Source organism: Ahaetulla prasina, chromosome 1 (assembly GCF_028640845.1).
Source record: "Ahaetulla prasina isolate Xishuangbanna chromosome 1, ASM2864084v1, whole genome shotgun sequence".
In the NCBI taxonomy this organism is placed as follows: Eukaryota; Metazoa; Chordata; class Lepidosauria; order Squamata; family Colubridae; genus Ahaetulla; species Ahaetulla prasina.
In genome coordinates, this window is record NC_080539.1 from 239061985 (window position 1) to 239074740 (window position 12756).

General features: G+C 36.3%; 1 protein-coding gene across 1 annotated transcript in view; it reads left to right on the plus strand.

Moving 5' to 3' along the window:
- ZRANB3 (zinc finger RANBP2-type containing 3) overlaps positions 1-12756 on the plus strand; it is a 70278-nt gene that overhangs the window by 34154 nt on the left and 23368 nt on the right. Inside the window, 7 exon segments of the mRNA XM_058194014.1 lie at positions 604-782; positions 2036-2267; positions 2798-2883; positions 4190-4361; positions 5381-5509; positions 6992-7111; positions 12420-12539. Coding sequence (XP_058049997.1) covers positions 604-782; positions 2036-2267; positions 2798-2883; positions 4190-4361; positions 5381-5509; positions 6992-7111; positions 12420-12539 — 1038 coding nt within the window.

A 12756-nucleotide genomic window follows, 5' to 3' on the forward strand; every position in this document is an offset into this window, starting at 1 on the left:
TCTTTTAATTGCACACTAGCGTATTTCTTTCTTTCTTTCCCCCCCTCTCTCTCCCCCCTGCTTTCTTTCTTTCTTATTTGCTGCCTATCTCGTATCGAATGACTTATATCCAGTTAAACAGTCATAGAAATGCAGGAGAGTCTTCTGAGTGATTGGCAACTGGCTGAACAACAATAATCAAGGGGCAGAAATAAATGGATAATTTTCACAATGAAGGGAGATAAGAAGTGTGGCCTTTCAAGGATCTGATTTAGATTCATTGTTATTTTACTAGTTTGTAAACAATTTAAAATTAGGCATATCAAGTGAGGATGTCAAATTTGCAGATGACACAAAATTCATTTAAGATGGTGAAAACACAATTGTACAGTGTAAAGCTCCAAAGGAGTATTCCAAGCTTAATGACTAGAGTGCTAAGGGACAAATGTAATTTTTGTTATTCATGCATACAAGTAGAAAATATGATTACTTCACCATTATCTTATACTGATAAAATAATACTGCACATGTAGCAATTCTAGTATATCTGTATCTAGTTATATCTTTAGATGAAGACCTATCATGAAGAGTGTATTTTTCTCCTTTCAATTGATTGCGTTTTAGATGGGTTTGGGGAAGACTATCCAAGCAATAGCTGTATCATACCACTATAAAAATGAATGGCCTCTGTTAATAGTGGTGCCCTCATCCCTGAGATACCCTTGGGTTGATGAAATGGAAAAATGGATTCCAGACCTCTGTCCAGAGGATATCATCGTCGTACAAAATAAAACTGACATTTGGTGAGTGATATATTAGCAATGGCATTATTTTTGAAGTGGGTACCAGATGGTTTAATCTCCTTTCTTGTTAGACAGGACAGGGTATGTACAATCTCAGCTCTTACAGCAGAAAATGGAAAAACTGACATTTGTTTTGAAGAATTGAAATTAATAAACTGCTTTCCAATGCTGGAGCGCTAATACAAAAACAACATAATAAGTTGGAAGACAGAATAAGAGCTGTGTTATTTTTTCCCCCTTGTTTTTTGAGGCCCTGATCGGGGTTATATCATACAGTTTGCTAATCTGAATATTTTGTCTTGAGTTTTTAAAAGAGATGGGCCAAACAGTTAGACTATGGCTTGAACTGTTGATCTAAAAAAAGCAAGTGGAAAGCATTCCTTGTCAGTAGTGATAGTTATTAGGTGAGAGGAGGAAGACGGGAAGCTTTTGTTTGTGTGGTTGGCATTAATTATATCTAGCAATTAAAAAAAAAACTTTTCAATAGTTGCTTTCATTCCTTACTATGTTGATTTTCAAAGACTTAAAAGGACTGGACAACGCTTTGTGTTTAAGAATGCATGCTCCTGTAGGTAATGGATTGGAGGCTCTGTTTTCTACAAACACACAATGAGTTTCTTTGCTTCCCAAATCAGGGTGCTGTGTTTTAAATATTTGAACTCTAGTCATCCCTTTGGGACCACCAGCACATGAGGAGAAGCTGATGCAGCACTGTCCTAGATACTGCTGCCCTCCAAGCTTCCCAGTTAATATCAACTCACAGCTACCGTCACCCAATATAATCTGGAGGCTTTGCAGTCTCACTGGTTAAAATAAATGTTTTTTTTTCTATTCAAAAATGGCTCTTTATGATGATCACCTTGATAACTATTTAGTCGGCTCATCATAGATTGAATGGATATAATTTACTAAATTTTGTTTTAAAGAAATTAGTGGGATATTTGAAACAAGATGCTTTTGAACAAACCTCAGTTCGTCTTATGCCTTAGTAGCAACCACTCCTGACCTTAAAGGGATTAATAATATCGGTCATTTAAGAGTTTTTGAAAGAAGCACTTGTCACTTAAGATTTTTAATAGCAACTTTTTTTTATACTTGTAATTTTTCTGAAGCCCTTTGAGTTGATAGTCTAAATAGGTTTAAATATAAATGAAATTATTCATGAGGCATACATTCAAGCAATAGGTAGTTATGGATGATTAATGTGAATATAGTTTAGTCACTATTTTTTTATTATTCTTTTCATTTTCTAGGCAAATACCTAAAAGCAAAGTGACTGTCCTGGGTTACGGCCTCTTGACTTCAGATGCTCATGTTTTAATAGATACTTTATGCAAACAGAAATTCAAAGTAGTAATAATTGATGAGTCCCACTACATGAAATCCAGGAATGCAGTTCGTAGCAAGATTTTGCTGCCTATTGTACAGAATGCTGTTCGAGCTCTTCTCCTCACTGGAACTCCTGCTTTAGGAAGACCTGAAGAGGTTCTGAAAATCGCTTTAAGTTTCAAAACCTATGAAATGTGCATGCCGTGGTGAAACAATTATGGGAGGGTGAGGATGTGCTTTGGGGCCTACATGCTTTTCCATCCCTTGCATGTTCAAATTCCCTTTCTTACTCTGATTGGTGGTAAACTTAGGGTTGTCATTTCAGATGTTTGATTTCTAATGTCTGTTACAATTGTAATAACTGCATATGTTTTGGCACCCCAGAGTTGATGCATGCTGGAAAGTGATGGGAAAAAAATTAGAGGAGGAAAGAGAGAAGTCTGATTTAACTTGAATTGTTAAAATGATTTTTGGACTAAAGATGCAGCTTCAATAACGCACCTTAGTACCTGCATCAGTGACATTACTGATGCTGTTGGGGAAGTACCATTGATTTTATTTCAATAATAGATGAAGTTATGCTGATTAAGCTCTTAGTAAGAGATGGGCTGGACTTAAGGTGGGCTTCAGTTAGGATTTCTGACTTAATGGGCATTTCAAAAATAATTATTATTGTATTTCAACAGCTTTTCATGCAACTTGAAGCACTTTGTCCACAGAAATTTGGTACATGGAGTGAGTATGCAAAAAAATACTGCAATGCACATGTCAGGTAATGACTTCTTCATCCTTTTATACATAGATGTATTCATAGTGTACAGTTCCAATTTGGTATAATGATTAAGGCATAAGACTAGAAATCAGGAGGCTTGAGTACTACTCCCACCTTAGACATAAAGCCGATGGAGTGAACTTGGCCCAGTCACTTTCTCTTACGTAACCCTAAGAAGGAAGCAGTGGCAAACCATTTCTGAAAAACCTTGCCAGGGAAACTTCAGAAACTCGTCCAGGCAATCTCTAAGAATCAGATATGATTGAACAGAAGGAGAAAAAATCATGATGTCATATTGTAAACTGAATTTCGTTCCAGTATGCAATAATTGGAAGAACAATATTCATTGTACTGTTTATAACAATAAGCATTACTTGTTATCAGATGTGAGGAAATAACTGAGCTGTTGCAAACCTTAGCTTAAAAAGTTTATTACTTCAAGGTAATAGTAGAAAAAAATTAGTTAATATGTTGCATAACTTCATAGTACAAAATGCCCATGGGTAAATCTAAACTTTGCAAAACAAAATTTCTCACTTTTCTCTCTTAATTCACACAGGGCTCATATGGATGAGACCTCTGGCTGTGTGGTTTTGGAGTTTTATTGTGGTAGTGGTGGCTTGGAAACATTCTGTCCATGATTATTTCCAAATAGTCCTATATCAATGCATTGGTTTGTCACATATTCTACTGCAGTGGTCCCCAACCTTTGCAGTTTAACGGCCTGGCTAAGGGGAAGGAGAGAGGAACAAGGCTGTGTCAGCGTTGAGACGGCGCGCACTCAGCCCAACTTGCATGAGCGTAGGGTGGCGCGCAAGTGCATGCAACTCAACTTGCCCAAGCTGAGCTGTGTGCGTGACCTGCTCATATGAGTTGCACTGGACACGCATGCGCACCAGCCCAACGCTCACACAGCCCAGTTGCAAATAGGCCACGGCTCGATAGTGGGCTGTGGCCCAGAGGTTGGGGATCCCTGTTCTACTGCTTTGATTTGAGTCATAGAACTGTAGGACACCATAAGGCTCGAGACTTTCTAAGCTGTCTTAGCTTTATTACCATTAGAAACAAAATATATAGGCAAAACAAATATACTATTTGAACCTACTATATTAAACTATAACTTTGCTATTTAGCTTAAATGTGAATCATAAAATAACAATATTTAAGATTTGGCTGAATGTCTTGGGTATATTATATTTTCCTCCTTTGGAAAGAAGCTCGTATGAACATATATGTCTAATTTAATAAGAAATAAATGTTACAACGTTTTAAATTAGCTGTTCTATTTTTATTGTTCTTGTTCCAGATATTTTGGTAAAAGACAACAGTGGGACTGCAGAGGAGCTTCAAATTTAGATGAACTGCATGAATTACTAAGCAACGTAATGATTAGGCGAATGAAAAGTGAAGTTTTAACACAATTGCCACCTAAAATTAGGCAACGGATAACTTTTGATCTTCCTAAAAATACTGCTAAAGTAAGCTGATATTAGCATGCTGAGAAATATGTCAATCATGATCTATTTTCATAGGTATAATGACTTTGTGAAGTATACAGAAGCATGGCCATGTTCCAAAAGTTATCACTGAGGGGTTACACAGGTTCAGTAGTTCTATTCAGTTTTGCTATTATAGGGAACCTAACTGGTTCATTGTAAAATAAGAGGTCATATAGGGTAAATAGAACTTTATTCTGACTTAGTGAAACAGCTAAACTGGCAGTGAGATATTATTTTGTGGTGGAAACTCTGATAGATAAAGTGCTGATGATAAATAGAATGTGGACTCAAGGATCGAGGCTCTGTTTTAAATAGTGTAGTAAATATGCATTTCCCCGATAATCTGGCAGCTGAAAATGCAGTTATATAATTTCAAGAATTCTTTGCAGGTGCCCGATGAGTGCCCTTATGCATTCCAAAGCAACTTTTCCTCTTTTTTTCCTTAAATCCAAAGGCCCACACAGCCCTAACAATATAGCCAGTAGCCAAAATTTGAATAAGTATAATTTATATTGCATTTCAGGAAAACATGCACGTATATGTACATCACAGAAACAACAGTACAATAAGGTGCGTGCTGATTCCTTTACATTTCTAAAATATTGTGATATTCATGAATACACATAATATGTTATCCAAGTAACACATACAAAAAAGTATTTTAGGAAGATAATATAAATGCAGTACTGAGAAACAATTTACATAGCCATTTTGATTTAAATAGTGTTCTAGTTTTGAAATTTTCAAAACAACGGTTTTATTTATGATTGAAATAGACTGTGTTACACTTCCTATTTTATTATTTTTCTCTCAGTCTTTCAGTAAATTTCCATACATGGTAGGAATTTATCAATGACTGTGCATTGCATTGACATTGCTAAGCGAAAAAGGTTACAGTCTATTGTTCTTTATTGAGAAAACATGGTATGATTCAGAGACAATGTAATTGTTTTGCCTTTTCACATTTTTGCTTCTAAATGTTGTTTCCTCCTATGCAGGAATTAAATACTAGCTTTGAAGAGTGGGAGAAGTTAATGAGGGCTTCAAATTTAGACTCTACTAAAGATGACTTTATCCAAGTGATGAGTCTAATTACACGTATGTTTAAGCAGACTGCCATTGCCAAGGTAATCCTGAAATGCTTTGTGAGTATTGTTAAAATGTAGTAACTATTTCTATTCTGCTTTTTCTAACAATGTAACACTCAGCTGGATAAAAATTATTCATTTTATTTGTTTACTTATTTAAATTTACAAGGCTGCCTAGCTCTACAAAAATTCTTGAGTGGTGCATAATAAAAAATACCAGCAAAATACAGATAGTAGAAATGATAAACCCCAAACCTCTGGAGGGAACAAACCCAACCATCTTGTCTCCCCAAACACAGAAGACACGCCATTTACTCAACCCAAGGCTTGGAAGAAAAGCTAAGTTTTCAAGGCCCTTCTAAATACAGTCAGGATGGCACCACATGAATTTCGGCAGGGAATGGTATTCCAAAGGGTACTACAATGAAAAAGGCACTCTTCCTGCATTTCTTGGGAATTGGAAATATTATAAAGTGGTATTCTAATTATAACCATCCATATTTTTATAACAAAAATATTTTGAAAACCAAAAAGAAATATTGTTCCATCTGTAAGATGCCTAGATCCAGCAAAAGTTTCTATGAATAGACCATCGTGGGAGAATTTTGTTAACCATTCTTCATTCCCTACATTCCCTGAACTAAATTCTACTTTTAATTTGTCCATAAACTGCCTCATCTTAGTATATATTGTCAAAATGATACTTAAAACAGTCATAAGTACTTTATTTTACTTAAAAGTTTTCTATGATAACAAATATATGTTCTGACATTTAACTAGTAGTACTTGATCCTTAACAACAGCACTTCAATATTAATTTCAGGAACTCTGAAAGGTAATCTTTTTATCAAACTGGACTTCTCTAGTCAGTTTTTTGTACTGCATGACATAACCCTTCAAAAGACCAACTTGAGAATCAGCTTCTCTGGATATAATTTGGGATATAGTATATTGGATTGCTGAATAGACAGGGAGCTGGCAGACATTTTATTAGTCTGTTGAATTGAAGAATTCCTAGTCATAGTTAAGTAGAAATACTTCCATTCAAAAAACATTTTAATCCAAAACTTAAGATATTGTAAGTTCGTTTTATGTTGGTGTGTGGGTATATTATTTGTCATGCTTGCTTGTTTGCTTTGAACATAAGTAGCACCAAACACTTTATAGGAATTGATGAGCCAATATGATGAAGTACGTGGATGAACCAGTATATAACACAATAGATGCCATAGTTTGCTTTTTCTAAGCCTAAATCTACATTTGTTTACAATTACATATATTAAAAGTACATATTATTTATATATATATATGTATACACACACACACACACACACACACACACACACACACACACACACACAAAATTACAAATATACAATTCCATATATTAAAAAAGAAGTTAATTGTTTATTTATGCAGCTTTGTTTTATAACTTAAGATACCTGGTGTTTTGTTGTTGCCCCTTTGCCTTTCCTTTTCTCAATAATTACAATAAGATTCCAACATGCCTATATATTTTAGGCAGGTGCAGTAAAGGATTATATTAAAATGCTGCTGGAGAACGAAGAAATGAAGTTTCTGGTCTTTGCTCATCATTTAAGTATGCTGCAGGCATGTACAGAGGCAGTGATTGAAAGCAAGGTAAATATGCTTTATGGAATTAGATTGCTATTGGAGGCTCTTATTAAGATGTAAACGTGAACATCACAGTTACCCAAAAAAAAAAGAGGGGGTAAATTTATGTCTGTACCATTTTGACTACTGACATATTTTCCACTGTGGTATATTTTAAAAACCTCTATAAAACAAACAATTATTAAGTGAAAATTAACAGTTAAAAGCACATAGCACTGCATACATTAGCTTTGCTCAACATGGCACTGTCCACCTATGTTGGGGCTGCAATTTCAAAATACCTAGTTAGCCATATAACAGTCCCAAAACGTTTGGGGAGGGATGCCAGAAAGGGGAAGATCCTACTCAAATTGTTATTCACTTATAGTAAACAAGTAAATCGTTAGAACTTGTTGGAAGGCCAACAGCAATGCACTAAAGACTTAATACTGGAACAATGTACTAGGTGTTATAGTACTCAGATTAATAAAGTTTAGTCCATGTAAAGACTACAGAGAAATTCTATTGCTGCCCAAGCCGACAAGCTGGTCTTAGCCCACTGCAGCTTTCACCTTTCCTCTAAAAATGTTGCTCAACTTTGGTTCCTATCATACTATCAGGTATCATATACTAATATGGATGCTTTGATATATGTGATTGCCATCAAGGTAGTGTTGATTCTTAATGACCAATTAAGTATCTATCCTTATCCTGATCCTTTGGTCTTCCAAGAGTGGAACCCATCACTATTGTAATAAAATCCATTTACCTTGTTGCCGGTTGTTAGGATTCTCTTCTTGTTGCTCTTCTTTCCTTCCACGTGTCCCAGCATTCTGGATTTTTCAAGCGAGCTGAGTTTTCACATATGTTCATGTAGCATAATTTCAGCCTGGTCATTTGTGTTTCAAGAGAAAACTCTAGTCTGGTTTGTCTGATGATCCTTTTGCTTGTTTTCTTGGCATCCTTGGGTATTCTTGGGAGTCTTACCCAACATCAGAATTCAAAGCTGTCAATTCTCTTCTTATCCTGCTTCTTCAAAGTCCCAATTTCTTCTAGCACAGGGAAAACTATTGCCTGTACCATCTGATCTTTGTAGAAATAGACGTATCATGATGTTTGACTAACTTTTCCCAGGTTCTTCACTGCAACTCTTGTCAAGTGCTAATCTCTAGTGTATTGCTTGATTGCTGGTTCTGTTAATGGTGCTTATTGGTCCTAAAAGACAGAAGCCATACATCAGGGGTCCCCAAACCTGGCAGCTTTAAGACCTGTGTACTTCAATTCCCAGAATTTTCCTCCCAGCTATTCTGGGAGTTGAAGTCCACAAGTCTTAAAGCTGCCAAGTTTGAAGACCTCTGCCATAGACCATTTCAATAATGTCTGCTAATTCTTAGGCTAAAGAGTAAACCTAAGCCTGTAATTGTTGTCATTCGTCTGATTTTTATATTTCATTTTAGTCCCACGTTTTCACTATGCTCTTTTAATTAGTGGAGTTTTTGAATTTTTTACTATCAGAGTAGTAACCATCATATATGGTTAATAATATTTCTTTTTCCAATTTTAAAACTTTACTCTTCTGCTTCCAATCCTGCATTCCTCTATACATAATCATCATTAAGACTGAATAAATAAGGAGGCTTATCTTATTCTCTTGTTGATTTAAAGGCAACCTGCTTTGTCGTGCTGCCACATTTTTCTAAGGACATATGCTGTGGCCTACATAATCAAGTGTATTTCTTTCGTCAATGAAGCACATATTGACTTCCTTTTAGTATTCTTTGATTTTTTTTTTCATTATCCAGTTGTGTATCAACCATAACGTCTCTTTTTTTAACATCTTCTTGAATATGTGGTCTCGATTGTCAGGTAGGACTCCCATTTGCATTGAATGATCCTAAGCATTATTTTGTTAGCATATGAAATTAAGGATATTTATGAGAGCTTGCGCACCCTGCTAAATCTTCTTCTTTGGTATTGGTGTATACCTTGACCCCCAAAAACTATTTCTGACTGTCTCCTAAAAATGGTGGCTATATTCTCCAGATGATAGCCTAGAAACTGGGTGGCTTGTTCTGCATTAGCTTACTTGGAACTTCAACAAAAGCAGTTTATGATCTATTCCACAGTGAGCAACTGGATATATCTTTGCCATTCTAAATGAATTCTTCCATCTCATTATACCAATTACGGAGTTTTATTTGTATGTGTTTCTCGGGTGATGTCCATGTCCATAGACATTGGTTTGGTTGTTTGACGATTGTGTTAGCAATGAAGACATCATTCGATTGCAGAAACTAATGTCATTCTTCTGATTCATTTCCTGTTTTCTAGGCTGTACAATCCAACTGTATTTTCCTCATTATTTTCAACTTTTACATTCCAACCCCCAACTACAAACAGCAATGGAACATCTGTATGCAATATCAATACTTATTATATTTTTCTTGATCAAATTAATGCAAATTAGCATGGCATGCCTCAGCTCGAAGTGCAACCCCTTAATTAATTTTAGCTAATATGCAAATTTAGGCAGAGTTGGCCATGTCTAATGCTCCTGTGGGGGGCCATTTGAGAAATCCAGGGGTCTAGACTAGGTCATAAAACCAAAATTTTTGGAAGAAGGCAATGTGAATCGGTGCTAAGAAAACAGAGGTATACATGTAAGCCACCAGGACTCAAATGTAATTCACAACAAACTTTAGTTTATGGTAGTCATGACTTTCTTTCTTTTTTCTTTTTAAAGTGTATACATAGGGATCATAGGGTTGTAATCAGAACTTATTACTCAAGTCACACTAATAAGCCATTTCACATCTTTTAAAGGCAGCAAGGTAGTAAGGTGCTTGCTCAGCAGTCCTATTTTAACAGAGTTTTACTTATGACTAGCACAAAATATTTGCTGAGCTGTGCACTATGAGAAGCGTGCACTAGAGGTTAAGGAAGAAAATGTTCAGTTTTAACCAAAAGAGGATCTTTGAGCAGATGTTAGGCTGTTATAGAGTTTTATTGGAAATTTAGTAATGATACTTTTTATATAGATAAGAGGGAAGATGTACTGGATAATGTATTATAATGCAGGGACATAATAAATAGCAGTTAAGTGGAGAGGTCAAGGTGTAAGGAACTAATTATAAACCATAAGCAGTATAGTGTACAGCTTTATAGAGAGGTTAATTCCTGACCTCTTGTTTCCTTGGCATCCAAGATGCTAAGATAAATTTGAATAAGCTTTGGTGGTTGTTTTCTGCTGAATACAATTTTGGGTTTTCAGTTGATCTGTAATTTTAATTGCAAAAGAAAATACACAACTTTTCTTCGCTCTCTCTGTGTCTGTGTTTTTAGGTATTTTATTGAACAAAACAGAAATTTATTTTTAAATAGTAGAGGGCAGAAGGGGCACACAGACCCGAATTCATTGCAATTTCACCTGCAGAATAAATTGTTCTAGAAGGCAAACTTAAGAAATTTATTTACACAAATTTCTTAACTATCAATTCCACAAACAGGAGTTCATTGTCAGCAAGGTCCTCTTCTTTGGGTTTGTACAGGATAGCTTTAATTGTTCTTCCATATAGTATTTATAATGCTAATGTCAAAAGTGCTAGTGAGGTTAATTTTTTAAGCTAGCTCTTCCTGACACAGAGCAAGAAAGAGGATTTCCAAGCAATTTAGCTACATTTACTTGTTCTGTTAATGATTTATACATGTTATATAATTATGTTTGTAGATACTACCCTGCTAATTTGAATTGTTGTCCTGCAATATTTGAAATGTATTGAAATTGATATTGCAACTTCAGATAACATAACATGATTCTAAACTCTCCAGATGTTTTTATTGTATCAATTTAACTAGTTGACTATACATGAATATTTTAATGTTAGGATTAGGGTTCAGTAGAAGTGTTACTTGCTCTATTGCCTTGCTCTCCCAATATTTAAACAGCTGCATGTTGTGCCATTTCAGGGTTCTGAATCATTTTTAAAGACAACCCCATGATATCACTGGAGTGTAGGAAACTTACAAGATCCATTATTACTATTATTTACTTTGTTGCATTGGTATATGAAAGCCAGGACTCTACAATATTATTACGGAATAGAAAGTAGCTGATTAAGATTGCTGGTTTATTCAGTTCATGTTCACGTGCTCTCCACCGTGCACCACCACAGGATGCCAACTAGCTCCACACACAAAGCAGCTAATGGCATTCTACTGAAGGGTCAGCAACATTTGGGCCTTTTTCTCTGCTGGTTTTTGCCTCACATTCGGTCATTCCGCCACCCGCTGGCTTCTTGCTTCCACCATTAACCCCACCAGAGTGGTATCTACTAGCATTTGTGTGCTTTCGAACTGCTAGGTTGGCAGAAGCTGAGGTGAGTGGTGGAAGCTCACTCTGTCACGCGGTGCTAAGGATCAAACTGCTGGAATGTAGAGAATTGACTTTCTCTTGCCGACAAATCCGGTGTCTTTAAGCAGCTGAACCACTGTTCCTCACGATTGAACAGCTTGCCTTCAGAAGTTGTGGGTACTTCATCACTGGAGGCTTTTAAGAAAAAAAAACAGGACAGCCACTTGTCTGAGATGGTATAGAGTCTCCTGCTTGAGTTAGAGGGTCAGATTAGAAGACCTCCATGGTCCCTTCCAACACTGATGTTCTTTTATTCTATCTGTTGTCTTAAGATAGAAGCAGAGCAAAAAGGAAGTGGCATGAACTACAGATTCCTCAACCAATATTGTTGCTTCCATTTCCATAATACTGTCTTCTTCCTATGCCTAACATTCCATCTGTTTCTCCTAAACTTATGTAAAGCCGATCTGGGAGTTTCAGTTCTATTTCTACATCACTGTTTTTAGATTTCCTCTGAAGTTAAGTTCCCTTTTAGTGTCATCCTTTTAGTTCTGGTTCTTCTTAATGTCTTGTGTAGTAGATGAAGCAACCTAACAGGGATTATTTCATTCTGGGCCCCTCTATCCACGAGGCAGAAGCACTCCAGGCAGCAGACATTTATACTTGTTCTTACTGTGGAAGATTAGAGCAACCTGTTGATCTAAATATTGTTACCTTTTTAAGCTAGGGACCTATATTCCTGGAAATTTTAAGATATCATATCTTTGAAGCAAAAATGGCATGTCCAAAGCTACTGTTCTTTTGGGGTGGAACCAATTGCATACCATACCTTAATTGTGATCAGTCTGACCATATTCCATGTGGAAATCAATAATCTCGTTAACATCTTTGTTTCCCCATTGTCATTTTTTTTTCTTGTCAAAATCCAAGGATTCTCTTCAATTTATCTTCAGGTGACCGTTTGTGTTACTTTATATGGCACAGGTTCGTTATATTCGGATTGATGGCAGTGTACCCTCAGCAGAATGAATAAATCTTGTAAATCAGTTCCAAAAAGACCCAGATACCAGAGTGGCCGTTTTAAGCATTCAGGCTGCTGGCCAGGTAATGACTTAAATCTCTCTCTCCCTCCCTCCCTCCCTCCTTCCCTCTCTCTCTCTCTCTCTCTCTTTCTCCTTCCCTTCCTCCCTCTCTCCCAGATACCAGAGGGGCCGTTTTAAGCATTCAGGCTGCTGGCCAGGTTATGACTTAAATAAATCTCTTTCTCTCCCTCTCCCTCTCCCCCTTCCTCTCCCTCTCTCCCTCCACCCCCTTTGCCTGC